General features: G+C 48.7%; 1 protein-coding gene across 6 annotated transcripts in view; it reads left to right on the top strand.

The window, feature by feature from the left end:
* The window catches only part of SBF1 (SET binding factor 1), a 131,953-nt gene that overhangs the window by 70,993 nt on the left and 40,671 nt on the right, over window positions 1-20,289 (top strand). For all 6 annotated transcript variants that reach the window (XM_054006617.1, XM_054006704.1, XM_054006356.1 and 3 more), the window contains exons 2-4: window positions 4,057-4,142; window positions 16,755-16,892; window positions 17,171-17,299. In XM_054006617.1, the coding sequence (XP_053862592.1) occupies window positions 4,057-4,142; window positions 16,755-16,892; window positions 17,171-17,299 (353 nt within the window). The remainder of the gene's footprint in view (window positions 1-4,056; window positions 4,143-16,754; window positions 16,893-17,170; window positions 17,300-20,289) is intronic.

The raw sequence follows: 20,289 nt of genomic DNA, 5'->3' as shown, positions 1-20,289 counted from the left end.
CCATATGTAGCAGGCGTGAACCATTATACAGCGGCTCCAGGGAGCTGAGCCAGAGTGTGAGGTGAGCGCCAATATTTTGGTGGGCTGTAGTCCACGAAAGCTTATGCTCTAATAAATTTGTTAATATTTTGTAGCAGAATCTAAGCTTTCATTGCAAATAAATAAATAAATAAATCACATTTCTTATTCTTTATGGTTTGAGTCCCCCAAATGTAACTTGATCCCATATTGTCTTCCTGTAATTATATCTTTAACCCCCTCCCCCCCCCTTGAAACAACCCAAAGTTGTGAGCTATCCCATTAATTTCAGCCCTTAGATACTGAGGTGTAGGCATCATATAGATGCTAACATAATGACAACTTCAATGTTGCTCTGAGCTTTCACTGCCAATAGTTTTAGTTGAAATGTCTTGCTAATGTAATCCATTGATTTTTGGATGCAGTGCTTGACATTGTGGTGAGGTGTGCAGGAAATAGAGGGTCACCTCCTTTTTGTCAAGGGTTACTATCCTTTCAAAACAACTTGGTGTGAGGGTTTTTGAGATTACTAGTTTGGTTGATAAAGGTAATAGTGGTGCTGTAATATACTTGATTTCTGTAGGCATTTGACTTAGCACCGCATGACATTTTGATTTAAAAAAAACAAACTAGAATGTTACAAAATCAATGTGGCATACTTCTCTACTCCTACATGAGACTGCCCTATTTATACATCCCAGGACTGTATTAGTCCTGTTGGCCACAGTGTCACGCTGGGAGCTCACGATCATCTGATTATCGACCATGACCCCCAAGTGTTTTTCAGAGTCACTGCTTCCCAGGATAGAGTCCCCCGTCCTGTCAGTATGGCCTAGATTCGTTGTTCCTAGATATGATTTTACATTTGGCAGTATTAAGAACTAGATAAGTTCGTGGAGGATAGGTCCATCAATGGCTGCTAGCCAAGATGGACAGGGATGGTGTCCCTAGCCTCTGTTTGCCAGAAGCTGGGCGTGAGCAACAGGGGCTGGATCACTTGATGATTCCCTGTTCTGTTCATTCCCTCTGGGGCACCTGGCATTGGCCACTGTCGGAAGACGGGATACTGGGCTAGATGAACCATTGTTCTGATCCAGTATGGCTGTTCTTCTAACAGTCACTTGAGTTCAGTTTACCAAGTGATCCAGGTTGCTCTGTATCAGTGACTTGTCCTCTTCATTATTTACCACTCCCCCAATTTTTGCTTTATCTAAAAGCTTTATCAGTGATGATTTTGGTTTCTTCTCAGTTATTAATAAAAATGTTAAATGGTGTAGGACCAGAGCCGATCCCTGCAGGACCCCACTAGAAACCCATCCATTCAGTGCTGATTCCAGGTGGACAATTATACTTTGAGACCTGTTTAATGTTATATTACCTCTGTATTTGGCACTGGTGGAACTGCTACCGGAATAGTGTGTCTAGTTCTGATGTCCACAATTCAAGAAGGATGTTGATAAATTGGAACGGGTTCAGAGAAGAGCCGTAAGAATGAATACAAGATTAGAAAAACCTGCCTTATGGTGATGGAATCAGATAGAATCAAGGACCTCAGTCTCTTTAGCTTAACAAAGAGAAGGTTACTGGATGACTTCATCAGTCTATAAGTACCTACATAGGGAAGAGAAATTTGATAATAGAGGACTCTTCAGTCTAGTGAACCAAAGTTGTAAAGATTCAGTGGCTGAGTGTTGAAGCTAGACAGACTGGAAATAAGGCATACATTTTAAACAGCGAGGATAAATAACCAGGGGAATGACTTATCAAGGTTTGTGATGGATTCTGCATCACTGGCAATGTTTAAATCAAGAATGGATGTTTTTCTATAAGATCTGCTCTAGTTCAAAAGGGAATGAATTTGGGGAAGTCCTGTGGTACGTGGGAGGTCAGGCTAGATGATCAGAGTGGTCCCTTCTGGCCCTAGGATCTGAATCTATGAAAAGGGGAGTAATGAATGGAAATGCGCTGATTAGATCATCCCTGTTTGGATTTACTTGGAACAGCGTAAAATGTCCAATTTGCCATAGAAACTCAGCACTTGGGTGCTACAAAATCCAGGAGGCTTTGAGCAAGATTTACGCCCAACTTGACACAAGTGCCTTAGGTGAATCTGCCTTTGTTTCTTTTTGGCCAGGCTCTGAGAGGGCAGGTATTAAATTTCTAATCAAAGCTGTTGGTTCAGGTAGGTCTTGAAGTGAGTGTTGCTGTCTGAGAGGAGGCACATGAGACGGTAGTGGGTGGAGAGAGGTAGTGTCTGAGGGTAGGGAAAGGGAGCACACACTAGTATCACACTGGACACTCTTTATGTACATAACTTGGCGCTGACCTTTCCTTTTTGGTCCTTGGACTATAATTGGCATGTGTTCTGTTGTCTGTGTTTTTAAATACAGCTGTGGGTGGCTGTTGGTAAGTGGAGTGGTTGAAACTGTTCTAGCTCCCCAAAATAGTCCTGCAGTGGTCCATACATTTTGGAGTGAGGCTTTTCCTGTTACACAGCCCAGAGGTATGCCAGGGTCAGCCGGCCGCTGTGGCTGGAAAGCAGTCTGCAAGTGAGGTTAGAGAGGTTGAAGGGGTGGGGCGCGTGGTGTCCTCTGCAGCTGGCGTTGTATTCTGTAAATGGTGAGGACCACTGGCAGCGGACCCTGTTTTGACAGAGCATAGTACACCTGGACCTGGTAGAGGAGACTGTGCAAAGCCATGAAGGGAGTTCAGGATGAAGGATTAGGGCAGACGCTTTGGTATCCGAAGGCTTGGCAAGGGATTAACCCCTCTCTAAACAAAGAGCCAGAAGGTATTTTACCAGCTAAAATTCACTAGGTGCTTCCCCAGGAAAGGTTCATGATGCAGCAAGCATCTATTTACAGGTCTCCTAGTGTTTCTATGGACTGCTGGTCACTGTTTTTTGTCTCAGGATTAGGGGTGGTATCATCTATTCTGTGGAAGCACAGGGCTCTGTACATATTTCTCAGCTGGTTAATACCTTTCTGAGTCCTCTTTCAAAAGCTGAAGTGTTGAAGTTTATACAGACTGAGCACTAGAATGGTGTTGTGCAAACCTTGATCCCCACCATACTCCTATGAGAGAGGTCAGTGTTATCCCCAGACTTGTCCATGACTACACTCAATAGATGGTAGAAGTGAAATCCATCTTGGGAGTCCTGACTCCCCACTGCATGCCTCGTCCACTAGAATACATTTTCTGCTAATGATTTGGCATCTAAAAGAGGAGACTAGAAAGTTCTACAGAACTAAATAGCATTGTATTAGTCACTCATTTAGGATTATTAATTTCCTTGCAGAGTTTGCAACTAGAACATTGCAGCCTTATGCTGGTGTTTAGGAACCAAAATGTTAAACTGACCTATGTATTTCTGTGGTCCAAGCTGAGTGAAATGCAAAATACAAACTGCAGATGGTGAAAAAGGGAATTACTGTTCAAATCTTTCAGTTTCTATATTATTTTAGTAACACAAGGTAAGAAATTTGAGATTTAACCTAACCAGTGATGTTACACAGCTTCTCACATTTTGGTTCATCTTTAAGAAGTGTTGAATCCGTGAGTAGTTTGATAGCTCAGGACATGTGGTTCTCTGTAGCCTAATCTCTTTGAGCTCTAGGAAGGTGCTAAATTGGATCAGTTTGAATTCACTCTCCATTGTTGCTTTGCTGTGTTTGGGGTAAGGGTCCTGCTGTATGTACCTGGGGCATTTGTAGGGTGGCTGTTGGCTTGGGAATCAAAGTTCTGACTTCTAATGTAGCTCTACTACTTGCTGTCTAACCTGGGGAAAAATAACTTTCCCTCTGTCTGGTTCCCCACGTGTACCATGGAGAGAATTCTTTCCTCCCAGGGTGGGTGTAGGGTTAGTTCATGTTTGTGCTGTACCTACACAGGGTAACCGCCAAGCGCTGCTTGTGTGCAGTTCTGAAGTTTGCCATTGTTGCTCCTGCCTGCCTCTGGCAGGAGGTCGAAATGGCAGCTGGCCACAGCAGCAGGGCTGCCTGCATTCTTCTAATACTTTCCGTTTGCTTATTTTTGTAGGGAGCAGGGATGGCCAGGGACAGATACTCCAGCGCTTCCCGGAGAAGGACTGGGAGGATAACCCCTTCCCACAGGGCATTGAACTGGTGAGTATTTTGGCTGTTGGGACTGGGACCTCCCAGTATTGTGTGCATGCGCGCATGTGCAAAGCAGGTTGTAGCCCTGTATTAGTAGAGTGGACTGTGGTACTGTGCATGCAGGCTTCAAGGATTTGTCCTCTTTGCATGTCAGCAGGACTTTGGCTAGGAGTTTTCGGGCTAAATCCTTGTGTGGAGAAGAGTCACTGCTCCTCTCAGCAGGGACCTAGGTCTCCACAAGCCTTGCGTTGCTCTTCTATGACACCTGCTGGTCTACAGCTCCTTGCCGTTTCCTGGATGGAGAAGAGGAGTAGATGGTGCATATTTTAGAAGGGGTGTGTGATGGGTCCCCCCCAGGGTGCCACCTGGAACTGAGGTATAGCTGAGCCCTCTGTCTCGCTAATGAGTTCACGCTTGCACTGTTGTCACCGTGCCTCCGTGGGTCACATCTGAGAATACCAAATTCAGGACAAGCTGCTGGGGAAAAAGGCAGACACACCTCTTCCGTGAGATACACCAAACCAACAACAAAAGTAAACTTCTGTCTCACTACACTGGCTAACAAGAAGTCAGAAATGCAGCCTCCTTAGGTATTCCAGTCCTGAATTCAACACCCAGACACTAGACTTAATTATGAGTGGTTATTTAAAACCAATTTAATCAAACAAAAGGGTTCTTATCGCAAAGGGACAGCCAGATACCCAGGTCAATATACAACTCAGATATTACCCAATAATCACGCTGTTACCAATCTTTTAGTATCTAATATCTAAACATTTATAAAAAGAAAGGAAAAAAATGGTGAGTTAAAATTGGTTAAAGGAATCAAATACATACAATAATTGCAAGGTTCTTGGATCAGGCTTGAAGCAGTGATTGAATAAACTGCTGGATTGTTAAGTCTCTGGTTGCTTCCAAATCATTGGAAGGTCCTCAGTCCCTTGGTTAGAATGCTCCCATTAGTGTAAGTCCATAGTCCAGAGGTTTGAGCAGGAAAGAGGCAAAATGGAGATGTTTCCAGGGCCTGTTACAGCTTCCGCCAAGTGAAGGGGAATCCATTGGTCTAATGTGTGGAAAATTACAGGTAACAAGATGGGGTTTGGAATCACATGGGCAAGTCACATGTCTATGCATCCTTTGCTTAGTCATAGCAGAGGCCGTTACCCATACTCTAGTTACATGAAAGTCCATCAGGTGTGGATGGGCATCTTCCATGGTCCATTGTGAGTTAAGTGTTCCTTGATGGGTCATTTAACTTGAATAGTCCCTTCAGGATGTGCTGGCTAAATACCTTGTGGGTGTTACCACAGGAGCAAAAACATTCAAAATACAGGTATATAGTTAATATTCATAACCTCAGAAACAAAAATGAAACATGCGTACAAATGGCGTAATCATATTAAGCAAATCATAACTTTTCCGTAGACATCTTACATGTCACACTTTGTACAAGATTTGTTGCAGTTATATAACAGTGGTAGCAACAATGATCTACATGGTCATATTTTAATCAGATAACATCACAACTGTGATGCTCTGACAAGCTGAAAAGCCCTCCAAGCTTGCACTCACACCAACATCCACAACAGGGACTACACCAAGCTGTATTCATGAATGCGCTGGCCAGCTACTCATGAACCCACAATATAGAGGCTACAGACAAAATAACCACCAGCTCCCCAGCCTAAGACCGCAAAGCTCTACCGTCCTGCCCTAGTCAAAACCCGACCAGTACGAATTTATTACCCAGTTCGCCACTTCTACAAAGGAGAGTGGATGTGCAGAAACCCTTGTTCATGAGCTGAGATTTATCCTCTTTGAACATCAACAAACAGTGTTGTAGGTAAAATTTGAAATAAAGTTATTAACTATGGAAAGATAGCTTTTAAGTGATTATAAGTGATAGCAAACAGATCAAAGTAGATTACCATAAGAAATAAAACAAAATGCAAACTAAGCCTACAATATTAGGTAGGATCTGAATCAGTAATGTCTCACCCTGACTGATGATACAAGCAGTCCACCAAGTTTCCATACACAGGCTGGAAATCCCTTTAACCTGGAACCAGCACTCTCTCCCTCCTCTCTTTCCCTCTCCCCCCGTTCAGTCCTTTTCCTCCGGTACTTTCAGGTGTGTTTTGTAGGGAGAGCGAGGTCCCCTCATGATGTCATAAGAACAGCTATACTGGGTCAGACCAAAGGTCCATCAAGCCCAGTATCCTGTCTTCCAACAGTGGCCAATGCCAGGTGCCCCAGAGGGAATGAACAGACAGGTTATCATCAAGTTGATCCGTGCCATCACCCAATTCCAGCTTCTGGCAAACAGAGGCTCGGGACACCATTCTTGCCCATCCTGGCTAATAGCCATTGATGGCTATTTTCCAAGAATCTATCTAGTTCCCTTTTGAACCCCGTTATAGTACTGGCCTTCACAACACCATCTGGCAAGGAGTTCCCAGAGGTTGACAGTGCGTTGCATGAAAAAATACTTTCTTATGTTTGTTTTAAACCTGCTACCTATTAATTTCATTTGGTGGCCCCTTGTTCTTGTATTATGAGAAGGAGTAAATAACCCTTCCTTATTTGCTTTCTCTGCACCACTCATGATTTTATAGACCTCTAGCATATCCCCCCTTAGTCACCTCTTTTCCAAGCTGAAAAGTCCCAATCTTATTAATCTCTCCTCATATGGAAGCTGTTCTATACCCCTAATAATTTTTGTTGCCCTTTTCTGAACCTTTTCAGAATAGTCCCTTCTGCTATATTATTATTTTCCAAGCATGGAATTACTATCCATAGAGATTCTGTAGTACAATTTATTTCATTTAAGGTTTTTACCTCATTTGATTCTACACTTTCTTTCACATATAGTGCCATTCCCCCACCAGCATGACCTGTTCTGTCCTTCCGATATATTTTGTACCCTGGTATTACTGTGTCCCATTGATTATCCTCATTCCACCAGGTTTCTGTGATGCCTATTGTATCAATATCCTAATTTAATACTAGGCACTCTAGTTCACCCATCTTATTATTTAGATATCTAGCTTTGGTATATAAGCATTTTAAAAACTTGTCATTTTTTGGCTGTCCCCTGTTGCATGATGTAATTGAATGGGACTTCTTTTCATTTGACTGTTTCTCATCAGATCCTCCCTGTATTTTATCATTTTCCATCCTCTCCTCCTTATTAGGACATAGGGAATCTCCAGTTATAGATCCTCCCCTAAGGGATGTCCGAACCACATGCTCCTCTGCACCTGTTGGCTTTCCCCCAGCCCTTAGTTTAAAAACTGTTCTATGACCTTTTTAATTTTAAGCGCCAGCAGTCTGGTTCTGTTTTGGTTTAGGTGGAGCCATTCCTGCTAGTGAAGGCAGGGGGCTGGACTCGATGACCTTTCAAGGTCCCTTCCAGTTCTAGGAGATAGGATATCTCCATTTATTTGTTTGTTTGTTTATTTACTCCCAAAGCTTGTTCCCTTGTTGGTGCTTTGTTTTTATCAAGCAGTGTTTTGACCTTTAAGTGCAAAGAATGTTAGGTGTATCTAGCCCCTGCTCACACTACCCCTGTAAACTCCCTCGCCAAACTCCCCTGTTAGCCGCTCCTGTTCGCTAGCTCCTCTGGGCGTTTAGGAGCGGGCTTTTTAAAGCCCTGCTCTGCCTGAATAGCTCCGCCCCCGGGTTATGTTATCCTTTTATATCTTCTTCCAACTTGCTGGAAACCTCCTTTGCTGTGACCTGGGTCAAACAGTTCCTATTATGTTCTGCTATCTCTGAGAGGTTTCTATTGCACACAGTTCCTGGGGTAACCCTTGTGCTTGTGTGCATTTCCTCAATAAGTCACTAACATTGTGCCTGAAAGGCGGCTTGTGGGTATTCTCAACCTCACAACATGTTTCAGTAGCACATACAGTAACTCCTCACTAAAAATCGTCCTGGTTAACGTTGTTTTGTTGTTACGTTGCTGATCAGTTAGAGAACATGCTCGTTTAAATTTGCAAAATGCTCCCTTATAACATTGTTTGGCAGCTGCCTGCTTTATCCACTGCTTGCAGAATGAGCAGCCCGTTGGAGCTGGCTGGTGGGGGCTTGGAACCAGGGTGGATCAGCAGCGCCCCGCTCCCCTAAGTTCCCTGTGTGGCAGCTGCCCAGCAGGCTATCAATTGCTGGCAGTTCAGCTGTCCCTCCCCCACTGCCATGTGCTGCTCCTGCCCTCTGACGTGGAGCTTCTCCCGGGAGCCTCCTGCTTGCTGGGGGGCGGGGAGGGGAGGAGAGCTAATATCGGGGTGTCCCTCTCCCCCCTGCCCAGCCCATCTCCATATAGAGCTGGGGGGACATGACAGGGCTTAGGACGGAGGGAGTGTGCTGTCAGCAGCTACTGTCTCAACTTCCTGGTCTACTTAAAAAGGCAATCTACTTAGAGTAGTTCAGCGTACTTAAAGGGGCAATGCGCATCTTTCTCGCACACGCAGGGTGCGTGTCTCTGTCTCTGTCTGCCATGCTGTCTCCCCTCCCTCCATTCCTGCTGCCTTGTAGAGTGTGAGGCTACATTAACAATAATGTGTTAACCCTTGAGGGCTCAGCTGAGTTCTAGTTCATCATTTAGTAATAAAAAGAAGAACAGGAGTACTTGTGGCACCTTAGAGACTAACAAATTTATTAGAGCATAAGCTTTCGTGGACTACAGCCCACTTCTTCGGATGCATAAGTGGGCTGTAGTCCACGAAAGCTTATGCTCTAATAAATTTGTTAGTCTCTAAGGTGCCACAAGTACTCCTGTTCTTCTTTTTGCGGATACAGACTAACACGGCTGTTACTCTGAAACTTGTTATTTAGTAATAAGGCATTCTCTGGGAAATATCCCACCCTCTTCCACTCTCTGACTCCACCACCTCAACCAAGCTTCACAATCATCATTGTTGTGTACAGTATTCAATTGTTTGTTTAAAACTTCTACTGTGTGTGTGTGTATGTGTATGTGTGTATATATATATATATATATATATATATATATATATATATATATTTGTCTGGTGAAAAACATTTCCCTGGAACCTAATCCCCTCATTTACATTAATTCTTATGGGGAAATTGGATTCACTTAACATAGTTTCGGAATATAACTACAACATTAAGTGAGGAGTTACTGTATGTAGCCGAACTTCACATACGATGATAGCACATACAATCCAATGAGATATTAATGTCTAGCACAGGGGTTGGCAACCTACGGCCAAACACGGCACGCGAGCCGATTTTGAGTGGCACGCAGCTCCCTGCCGCAGTCCCGGCCCTCAGCCCCCACCGCTCTCCCCTGCGGGGGCAGGAGGCAGAAGCTTGGTTCTGCGGCAGCCAAGCTTCCCCCCTCCCCCACTTCTTCCCCCAGCGTGGTGCTTTCCTGCCCCTCCCCCTCTACTTCCCTGAGCCAATCAGCTGATGGCCCTAGCGAGGGGGAGGGGGAAGAGCGGCAGCGTGCGCACAGCTCCGTAGAGGAGGCAGAGAGAGGTAGGGACAGAGCCTGGGGGAAGGGGGTGGAACAGGGCATATCCCTTCCAGACCCCTGCCATGAGCCGCTCAGGGCAGGGGGCTGGGAGCACCCCCACGAGCCGAGCACCCCAGCCCTCTGCCCTGAACCCCCCCACCCCAACACACATCCAGCCCTCTGCCCTGAACCCCCCCACCCCAACACACATCCAGCCCTCTGCCCTGCACCCCAGACCCTACATTCCTCTGCCCTGAACCCCCCCACCCCAACACACACCCATCCCTCTGCCCTGCACCCCCCATACCCTCAGCCCTCTGCCCTGCACCCCCATACCCCCAGCCCTCTGCCCTGAACCCCCCCACCCCAACACACACCCAGCCTTCTGCCCTGCACCCCCACACCCTCCATCCCTCTGCCCTGCACCCCCCATGCCCCAGCCTTCTGCCCTGAACCCCCACACCCCAACACACACCCAGCCTTCTGCCCTGCACCCCCATACCCTCCAGCCCTCTGCCCTGCACCCCCACACCCCAACATACACCCAGCCTTTTGCCCTGCACTCCCCCAGCCCTCTGCCCTGATCTCTGAACACCCCCCCACACACACACCCCAGCCCTCTGCCCTGACCCCTGAAACACACATCTTCCCCCCCCCCCCCCCAGGTCTGGGGTCCCGGCCACAGGCCCTGATCAGCCCGCTGCCGGCCTAGGTGAACAGAACCCCAGGCTGGCAGCGAGCTGAGCAGGCTGGTGGCATAAGATCAGCATTTTAATTTAATTTTAAATGACGCTTCTTAAACATTTTGAAAACCTTGTTTACTTTACATACAATAGTTTAGTTATATAATATAGACTTTTAGAAAGAGACCTTCTAAAAACGTTAAAATATATTACCGGCACGCGAAACCTTAAATTAGAGTGAATAAATGAAGACTCTGCACACCACTTCTGAAAGGTTGCCGACCCCTGGTCTAGCAAATCAGGACTTTTAGAATGATGCCTCAGAAGGCATACTTTGTACAAAACATATCCTAATTATAAGACAGTGGTGAATAAAGGGTTGCCGGGGTGTGAGAGAGAAGGGTGCTGGCTTTAACGTTCTCCCCGCTTCCCCGGCCTCATGTTTCATGGCTGAGCAGATCCCCTCTCCTGGCAGGGCCCCCATGAGTAGTATTGGGCTTCTCTGTTGTTGTTAAGTTTCAGAGTAACAGCCGTGTTAGTCTGTATCCGCAAAAAGAAGAACAGGAGTACTTGTGGCACCTTAGAGACTAACAAATTTATTAGAGCATATGTTCCATTCTATATGCATCCGAAGAAGTGGGCTGTAGTCCACGAAAGCTTATGCTCTAATAAATTTGTTAGTCTCTAAGGTGCCACAAGTACTCCTGTTCTTCTTTCTGTTGTTGTTAGAGAGGGGGAATAATAGAGTCCTTATCTGCTTTCCAAGAACCTGTTAATTGCCTGTCTGCAACATCAGGCGTCATTCATTCCTTGAGTCCAGTGCTCCCTGAATCCCAGCAGAACTCAGAGGAGGGGCCCTTGTATCAGAGCCCATCCACTTCCTGAATCTTGGCAAGGGCAAGGGCTGTTTTTTGGAGACGATGCAGGGTCTGGAGGCCTTGTCTCGCGCTGATGGATTTAGACGGGACAATAATGGGGTCTCCTGGCTGAAGTAAAATCTCCATTGTCAGTCTCCTAGAAAGCTTCTCCTTCTCTGAGTCCAGTCTTGTAGGCGACCTTCATCCTGCCCTTTAGATTTCTTTCCCTAGTTCATCTCTGCTGCTGGACAGACAACCTTGGTGTACTAGCGGGATCCAGATTGGCTAGCCTCAGGTGCTGTTACACGCCCACAGAGCCCTTAGCTTATTGTTTCACTGGGTGCGCAGGAGTGTGGCATCGCAGCCTGGCTCTGATAAGGGATGGAGCAGGCAGTTTCTGTAGGTGTGAGCTTTCTAGGCTGTCATTGTCCCCCTGTAGCAGCCATTTCTGTCCAGCTGTCTTCCCTGCATACTAATGCAGGCATTTGAAGAGCTTGGCCTTTGCTAGTGTCCCCATATATAAAAGGTAAACAGGATGACCCGGGTTGTGAGCCATCGATCCCAGGCAGACTCATGGCAATGCTGATACAGGATGCAGTCAATAAATAATTACAGGGTAGGTACATAATTAATGTCAGACAGCATGGCTTTATGGAAAATAGGATTTGTCAGACAAACCTGATACTGTTTTTGGTGAGATGATGAATTTGGTTGATAGATTCACAGTTTAAGGCCAGAATGGAGCATTAGATCATCTAGTCTGACCGCCTGTGTCACGGGCCATTACATTTTACCCAGTTACCCCTGTACTGAGCTCAATAACTTGTTTGACTAAAGCATATCTTCCAGAAAGGCAGCCATTGTGGATTGGAAGACACGAAGAGATGGACAATCCATCGCTTCCCTGGGTATCTTATTCCAGTGGTTAATCACCTCCACTGTTTTAAAAAAAAAAAAAAAAAAAAAAATGGGGCCTTATTTCCAATTTGAATTTGTCTGGCTTCAGCTACCAGCCATTGGTTCTTGTTCTGCCTGTCTCCTCTAGATCAAAGAGCCCTCTGGTACCCGGTATTGTCTCCCTGTGAAGGTACTTCTACACTGTAATCAAGTCACCTCTGAAAGCTGGCTCCTGATGTTGTAGTCAGGCTCTTTGCAGCCCAGCTCTCGGCCCCACCTCCTCGTGGACATAGAAACCAGAATTCTTTTCCCCTAGGTGTAGCAGAAGTGACTTTTGAGAGGAGAGGCTGCTGCGGAGAGGTGCAGTCTGTGCGGAGCTCGGGTCTTGGCAACCCCTGGAGACCCAAGGATTAGGGCTATGTAGAGGACTCTTATCTACAGGGAACTCCATTCCTCTTATCTGGCTGTCCCCGGAGCTGAGATTGCTCATCTCTTGGCCTCTCCCTCCCTTGGCAGCCAGCAGCAGTGACTTGGGTTATAAGGAGAGAAGGTAACGACTTTTCATGCAGAGCAATGCTAGCACACCTAACAAACCAAACTAGGGTGACCAGATGTCCCGATTTTATAGGGACAGTCCCGATATTTGGGGCTTTTTCTTATATAGGCTCCTATGAACTCCCACCCCCGTCCCGATTTTTCACACTTGCTGTCTGGTTACCCTAAACCAAACTGATCTCCCGACTCCTGTATAAGATCACTGCTCAACCATCTTTGGGTTGGAACATGACCTGCATTTGACAGCTCACAGCAACTCTACACAGCGCATCAGGACAGGATATGGAGAATGCCACATCTGCTTAAACTGCAGTGTAATTCCACCCTGACTTGAATATAGCTAGGACACTCCGCCTAATGCCTGGCTCTTCAGGATTCCTGGAGGATCTGTTGTAACCCTGAGTGGTGAAGGCTTCTGCTTTGGTGTGTCACCATAGATACAGCACCTCTAACATTAATGGGCTCTTTGGTGCTCATACAGGGGCAGCAATTGACGTCTTGACTCACAGGGTCGCTAGTAGGTGGGGCCCCCTACTGAATCACCATTTGCAGCACGTAGGGCCAGCGTTCTTTGAAGATGTCCCATGCATGGACTGACCTTGCCTGACCCTGCGTAGCTGGTGAGCACCAGCAGAGGGCGGAGTGTCTTGATGTTACATCTTCCATGAACAAGGGGTTTTATAAACACATGGCTACTTTGTGTTGCCTTGTGTATGGGTTAGTAAGATGGGTAGCCTCACTTATGTTGGGCTGCCAGTGACACTGATCGTAGTCTCCCAACTCCAGGCCTGAAGGGTGGGAGTGTATCTGCTGCTCGTTTGAGACAGAGACTTGTGTGCAGACCAGATGCTATATCCAGGAATCTAGCTTCTCTCCTCCTAGTGGTTTCAGGAGGAGCTCCCAGCTGGAAACTGGCCTGGCGTGCCCTTGATGCGTCTCAGCTGGCCTGTCATGCCCTTGGTGTGTGTCATGCATTGGGGACTGAATTCTGAAGGCATTCTGCTGCTGTGAGGTCAATCTAAGCCTTGATTGCACCTGCTGACCTCCAGCTCCTGGAGAGAGAACTGGGTTTACATAACCTGGCTGCCTTGCCTTGGCTTGAGTGTGACTTCAACACCATGGAAATAGCCTGGGGTGTATTTATATAGAGGACTCCTTTTGATGCCATTGTTCCACTAATCCCTTTTATAGAGTAACAGCCGTGTTAGTCTGTATCCGCAAAAAGAAGAACAGGAGTACTTGTGGCACCTTAGAGACTAACAAATTTATTAGAGCATAAGCTTTCGTGGACTACAGCCCACTTCTTCGGATGCATATATTCTTCTATATGCATCCGAAGAAGTGGGCTGTAGTCCACGAAAGCTTATGCTCTAATAAATTTGTTAGTCTCTAAGGTGCCACAAGTACTCCTGTTCTTCTTAATCCCTTTTAATGATGTTTGCACACTGCAGGCCATTGCAGGCTACAGTGCTTGTCTTTGAAATAGGTCAAAGATCCCTTGGCACAGAGGGCAGGTGTTGGGGAGACAGCTTGTGCTGACCTAGAGAGAGCAGAGCTGAGCCTGTGTCCAGTAACGGAGACGCTGTGACCTCGCTGAATTTCTCACTAGAGGGGACAGTCTCAGAAGAATCGGTCAGTCATGAGCTCAGTCCCGCAGGCCACTGAGACAGCACACTGAGCTCCAGGGAAGGGAGCAGCTTGTATCCAGCTCAGTGTGGAGCTGTCTGGGAGCTGATTCTGATTCCTGAGTCCTGATTAGCCGCTGTCTGCCTGAGGGATGTCTCCTTATCTCAGGGCCTTTGACAGGCTGGAAGATGCTGATAAAGAGATAAAACGTGATTTAGCTGCCTGTGTCCATGTTTCCGTGGTTCCCAGGAGATGTTTGTGTAGCGCATTGGGCCCCCAGTGGAAGGTGCAGCGTTACACAGTGGGGACCCGCCCTCAAATGAGGAGTGTGTTGCTCCCGCTGAGGGTAGTTCTATGGGATATGGGCCCAGGAAATCAAATGGACTGTGAGTCCTGGCCAGCACTGGGATCTCTGGCTCAGGCAGTGCTCCTGCACTGCACAGAAGGTAACTTGTCCTCACCCTGCAGCCCAGTACTGCTCAGCCACAGATTGGGATTAATGCACTGCATGGAGTAGGTGGGTCCTTGGAGCTCAACCGCCTCTTACCAGGGTGCGGGAGTGCTCTGCCCTTCAGCGTTCCTGAGGCTTGGCAGCTCCCATTGCAGGATGCAAATTCTCCCTCCTGCTGCACAGAGTCTTTGTGGTGGTCCATGGGACACCTGGGGCAGAGTATAAAGCATGCTGCAGTCTCCTTTGTTGGATTTGCTCTTTTTTGCTGCCGCTGAGCAGGATTCAAGAGCCACGTGGGACAATTCCTGGGCTAGGCGGTTCAGCGAGGCAAGTCCCACCACAAACCTCTCTGGAGGGTTCAGAGCCAAGCTCCATAAGGAAAGGAATCTGATAACTAGTTTGATAACTCCATTGGGGCATATCTCACTGCTGCCAATTGGTAGGGCAGCTAGGTCAGAGGCAGCATGACCTGGGGCAGTGGCAGGAAGGGTGTGATGGAGGAAATGACACACTCTGGAATGCAGGAGTGAGGGGCCTGGAGAAGCAAAGGATTCCAGCCTCAGCCCCAGCAAAGAACTCTGCAGGGTTTCTGTCCCTCGTGCCCTCATCACTGTAATATCTGGACACCTGGAAATGTGTTTGATGCCCATTGCAGTCGTCACCTATGTACCACTGTGATGGGTGCCTTAAAAATACCTGGGGGGAAGAGGTGGATTAACAGGGCTGGTAGCTTTGGAGAGGGTATAGACTAGGGAGTGCTTCAGGGCTGACCAAATTTCTCTAGCCCTGGTGATCCAGTAGCTTCCTGATTGAACCTCCCTGTTGATCAGGTCAGCCGGCTTTGGTCTGGAACAGGAATCCACATTGTTTTACCGGAGCTTGCCATCTCTCAGCATCAGCCTATTATTTTCCCCGGTCTCTGGCAGAAGGGGTGATGGTGGCTGGAAGGAGTGGGTGGTGCTAAGCTGCTCTGTTCCACATTCAGTGGAACATAGTTTTTAAAAAGTCCCCACAAGCTGTGGTAACTGGACAGCGCACAGCAACACTACACCGTTGTTTAGGGGAGGAAGTGAGAAAAGCCCTATATCAATGAAAACCGCATGGGGAATTCTCAGCCAGAAGGCTGGAATTCCCCCCCCCTTGGAGTTGGGCTGGGACCCCAGGGGTAACTCTTGTGGCAAGTCCCCTGGGATCTCCGAGCTCACAACCTCATCTGAAATGCGGCATTTCAAGCAGCACCAGGCTGGGATGCTGATTCAGGGGGAGGAGTGCCCTCTATTGGATCCACTATTCATTTATCAGTGTGTTGTGCAGCCTGTATGGTATAGTGTCAAATAGGTAACAGGCCCCACCCCCAGGAACTTGCCGTGCAGCAACGACAGCTGCCTGGGCCTCGTCCGCATGCAGCTGCCCAGGACACTGATTAAATGGATCCAACTGACTCTCTGCTTTAGTTTAGGCTCCACAACCAGGTTCAGCTCAGGGCAAACCCGTGTGCCTGTGAAAGGCAGCCCCGCCTCCTAGATGTCAGGCTCTCGGCACAGCTCTCTTCTGCCAGTCTGGCCAAGCGAGATCGTGCAGCTCTTCTGAGACAGTAGGGGAGGCCCCTTGGCCTGAATGGGAACAGGTGCTTTTGCTCAGCCTGTTATCCTGGGCATCCTGTTCTGTTGCCTGCCTTCTAACAGTTGCCCTGAGGGCTTCTCCGGGGTGGGTTTCTCCATGTTTTTGGAAGATGGTTATGTTGCTCGGTGCTCTGTGTGTATATGGAAAGGGGCTCTGTCACGAATGCTGGCCACTGCTCCCCGCTGGCAACTCTAACTGAGCCACGCTTGTCTGTCTGAATCCCACCAAGTACTTGGCATGTTAGGTAAGAAGCCAAGCTGCCTGCCCTGAGGAGCTTCGTCCCTTCATGTACAGCCCCTCCAGGAGCTCTTGGCATGCTGCATAAGTGATGTGGGGGGGGGGGACTGGGGGAAGAGCAAATGGGTCAGCCTGCATCCACCTGCCCCCGAACAGGCTGTACAAGTCGCCTCCAGCTGACCAGTGTGTTCTCACCTTCGCCTCTTGCAGTTTTGTCAGCCGAGCGGTTGGCAGCTCTTCACCGAGCGGAATCCCCCCTCCTTCTTCGTTGCTGTGCTGACGGACATCAGCTCCGAGCGGCATTACTGCGCCTGCTTCACTTTCTGGGAGGCTGTCGAGAGTGCCCAGGTAATGCTCCCTGCGGGGGAAGGGGGGGCATGCTGCCTGTGAAAGTGTTGGGGGTAGGGGGTGTTGCTGGGTAAGCAGCTGTGAGTGAAAGCTCCTTATGAGAATTGTGGTTGCCCATTGCCCAGGTTGGTTGTACCCAGCACTCCTTTGTCAGAGGAGGGCCGCGATCTCCTGTAGTACTTGCCTCACATGGTGGTGTAGCTGTCTGAGGTGGTGGTGGGGCGGGGGGTGTCTGTCCCCTCTCAAGTCCCTGCAGTGTCTGATCTGTCTCTCCCCAGTCTCAGAGACACTCAAGGAATGGTGAGGAGGAGGAAGAGGAGTCGTCATCCCTCATCCAGCCTGCGCAGCTCTTTGCCCCGAAGAGTTTGGTGCTAGTGTCACGACTGGACCATACTGAGGTTTTCCGGGTAAGGGACAGGTGCAGTGCTGCATTTGGGGAGGAGAGGGTGGTGTCTGGATTCTCTGGGGACTTTCCCTGGCATTAATTCCTTGGCCCTCGGAACCACTGTCAGCCAACTCTTCTGCTTCTGAGAATTGGGGCATATAAGAGAGAGCACTAGTAGCAGCAGCGCCCTGCGGGATTTACTGCTATGGTGCCTGCTCTGACCTTCTGCTCATGTCCAGCAGTTACTCAGGGCCATGTGTGTGGCTTATTCCGATCCTTCCCCAAGCTGTCAGGCTGTGGAGCTGCAAGGTGAGGACCTGCCTGGGCGGGGCAGCTGGCAGCCTTGCCCTGCCTCTCAGTAAAATGCTAAGCACAAAATGTTCCTGGTGGAGTCTTTATTTCCCATCTTTATATTCTTCATGCTTGCTCTGTTAGGAGGCTGTAAAAGGCTTGGAAAGGTGCAAGTTACAGCCTGGCTTGTTTGCAAAACTCAGCTTGGGTGGGTATGATCTAAGTGTCAGCAGCACCTCGCTTGCCAAGGCAGGCGTGTGATCCTTGTGGCTGGATGGACTGTCTGACCCCTCTTGCCATTCTCTTCTTCAGCTCTTGGTCCAAATGCAAAGAGCATGTTGAAGTCAACAGAGCCTTGCCCTTGTACTGTGAGAGGGGGACCGTGGGTGTGCTGGCTGTGAAGCGGTGCTCACATGCAGTCTGTCAGTATGCCCACTCGAGACACATTGGTAAATGGCCGAGAGACTAGTGACTGTTCTCATCTTCAGTGGGAAGGTGCATCTATGGAGACTGTCAGCCCTGGTACCTGGTGTAGCCAGGTGCTTAGACTGAAATAGAGCATTGCATACTGGGACATGCGGTCTCCTCAAACCAGAGACCTGCCACACTTCGGTCATCCTGGCATGATGCCTTAGCATGGTGGCTGCAGTTTGAGCTGTGTGCTTGGATTGGCTGCTGTCATTCCCCAGGTCAGTGGGTCTGTCCCACCCGATAGCAGTAAGACCTACTGTGTTTTTTGTGGGGGTTATAACATTTCTGGGGTTGGTCCAATTAACCCTTCCTCTGACCTGCAGTCTTGGTGCTGTATCTGTCCAGAAATGCATTCCCTATTTTGGGGTACTGGTTGGGCCCTCCCTTGGCGATGGCGATGTCCAGGGTTCCTGAGTGGCACAGCAGCTTGGAGTTTTCTGAACAGTAAGAATAGTGTGCTGCGCTGCATGTCCCAAAGGGGGAAGCACCTTGGGGGCTTAGTGGGCAGAGCTGTCTGAACAGCTGCCAGGATGAGAAACCGGCAGACCTGATTAAGAAGCCACAGAGACAGAGTCTGCAATGTCTTTCGTGCTCCAGAGCAGATGTTCTCTAAGTGTCAAGTTCTCCAGGGCTCTTTGTTTTTCCTGATTCCTCTAGGTGGGAGGCTGAGATCACCATTAGCCAGTCAGGGAACCCCAGGCTACAATGGCCCTGTCCCTCTGCAGGTATTGGTCCCAGGGGTGAGAGCTTGCCATGCTGGGAGAGTTCTTTGTGGGGCTGTGGGGCAGGGCATTGTAACCTTCCTGTGAACAAGACATCTGGGTAATCAGGTAACCTGGTGAGCCCAACATAAAAGCTAGGCAGAGATCGATGCAGGAGATGGTACCTCGAGTGTATCTCCCCATGCAGGGAACTTGTCAACAGCATCTGTTCCAGTCCTTTGTCCCCTTATGCCGGGCTGCAGCCTTTCAAGGGTGTTGTGTGACAGACTTTCTCCTTAGAGTGTGAAAGGACACAGAAGAAACTATTTGAGGATGTAGGCACTGCTCATGTGACCAGCTGGGACTCTGAAGTTAATCTTTATCCAGCTGGTGGAGACTCTGGGATGGTGCTGCTTAGGACTTGCATAGTGTTTCCTGGGATCATTCAGATTTTGGCAAGGTGAATCCCTATCGAAGGGCCCTGAAAAATGCAAGGGACATGAAATGTCATTCTCTTGCAGTGCACAAGACCTGCTGGTAGAAGTGTGGAACAGAGACTTGACCTTACTGTAGCCGTGATAGGCCGGGGGGGTCAGGGGGCAGCTTGGGCTGGAGATTGGAATCTGAGGGTCGCCCCCTGACCCAGCAGGGATGGGAAGGGCTGTGGAAAGGAAGCTCCCAGCCCCAGGTGGCGGGGGAAGGGTCCTGTGGTGCCCATCTTCGGGTGGTAAATAACCAAATGGAATTGAAGAGCAGCTAAGGTCACACAGTGCCGTTGCCTGTGCGGCGTGTGGAGCGAATTCTGGGGGCCTCACTGGAGGCTGCACTGAGGCAGCTTGAGCACTTCTCAGCCTCAGCACACCTGACTGCCCTGCCGTCTGGCCAGGGCTTCCCTCCATACGCCTGGGCTGTTTTTGTTGGGAACATGAGCAGTGTTTGCACGGTTCATTTGGCTATGTGATGATATTGCTCAGTCACTTGAGCTCTCTGGCTTATTAATTCCTGGGAGCAGATAAGCAGCGAGAGCGCCTGACTCTTCCCCTGTTGGGGCTTGGGCTTACATCAGTTTCCCCCTTTGGTTAGGGTCTGATGACCAAGGACATGCACCTAGGATGGTGTAAGTGTCCCGTGGAGCCTATTGCTTTCACAGCACAAGCCAGTTCTCCCTCAGGCTGCCCTTGCTCGCTCTCCACTTTGGTTAGGTAGTAGTTGCGAGGTCTTATCACAGCATGTAGTCTAGATCTGTCCATCCCAGTGAGTTAGCCTCATGCTGGGCTGGGACATTCGCTCCTGTCCTGAGTGGGTCAGGCTGCTCATGCACTAACTAAACCAAGAGTCTTAGCTGAAGATAGATGTGCGCTGGGTCCTAGATGCATCTCCTGAAAGTTAGAACCGCCCACAGCTCTGACCACTAGACAGTGCTGTCTTTTGATGAGACTTTTGATGCAAACCTGCAGAGTGGTCGGGCTAGGTGCAGGGGCTCTGGAACTCTGGCACTAGGGCTGTCCTCCGCCTGGATGACGCTTGGATTTTCTTCTCCCCCAGTGCT

This window comes from Malaclemys terrapin, chromosome 1, assembly GCF_027887155.1.
Source record: "Malaclemys terrapin pileata isolate rMalTer1 chromosome 1, rMalTer1.hap1, whole genome shotgun sequence".
Lineage (NCBI taxonomy): Eukaryota > Metazoa > Chordata > Testudines > Emydidae > Malaclemys > Malaclemys terrapin.
This window is presented reverse-complemented; position numbering and strand designations above follow the sequence as displayed.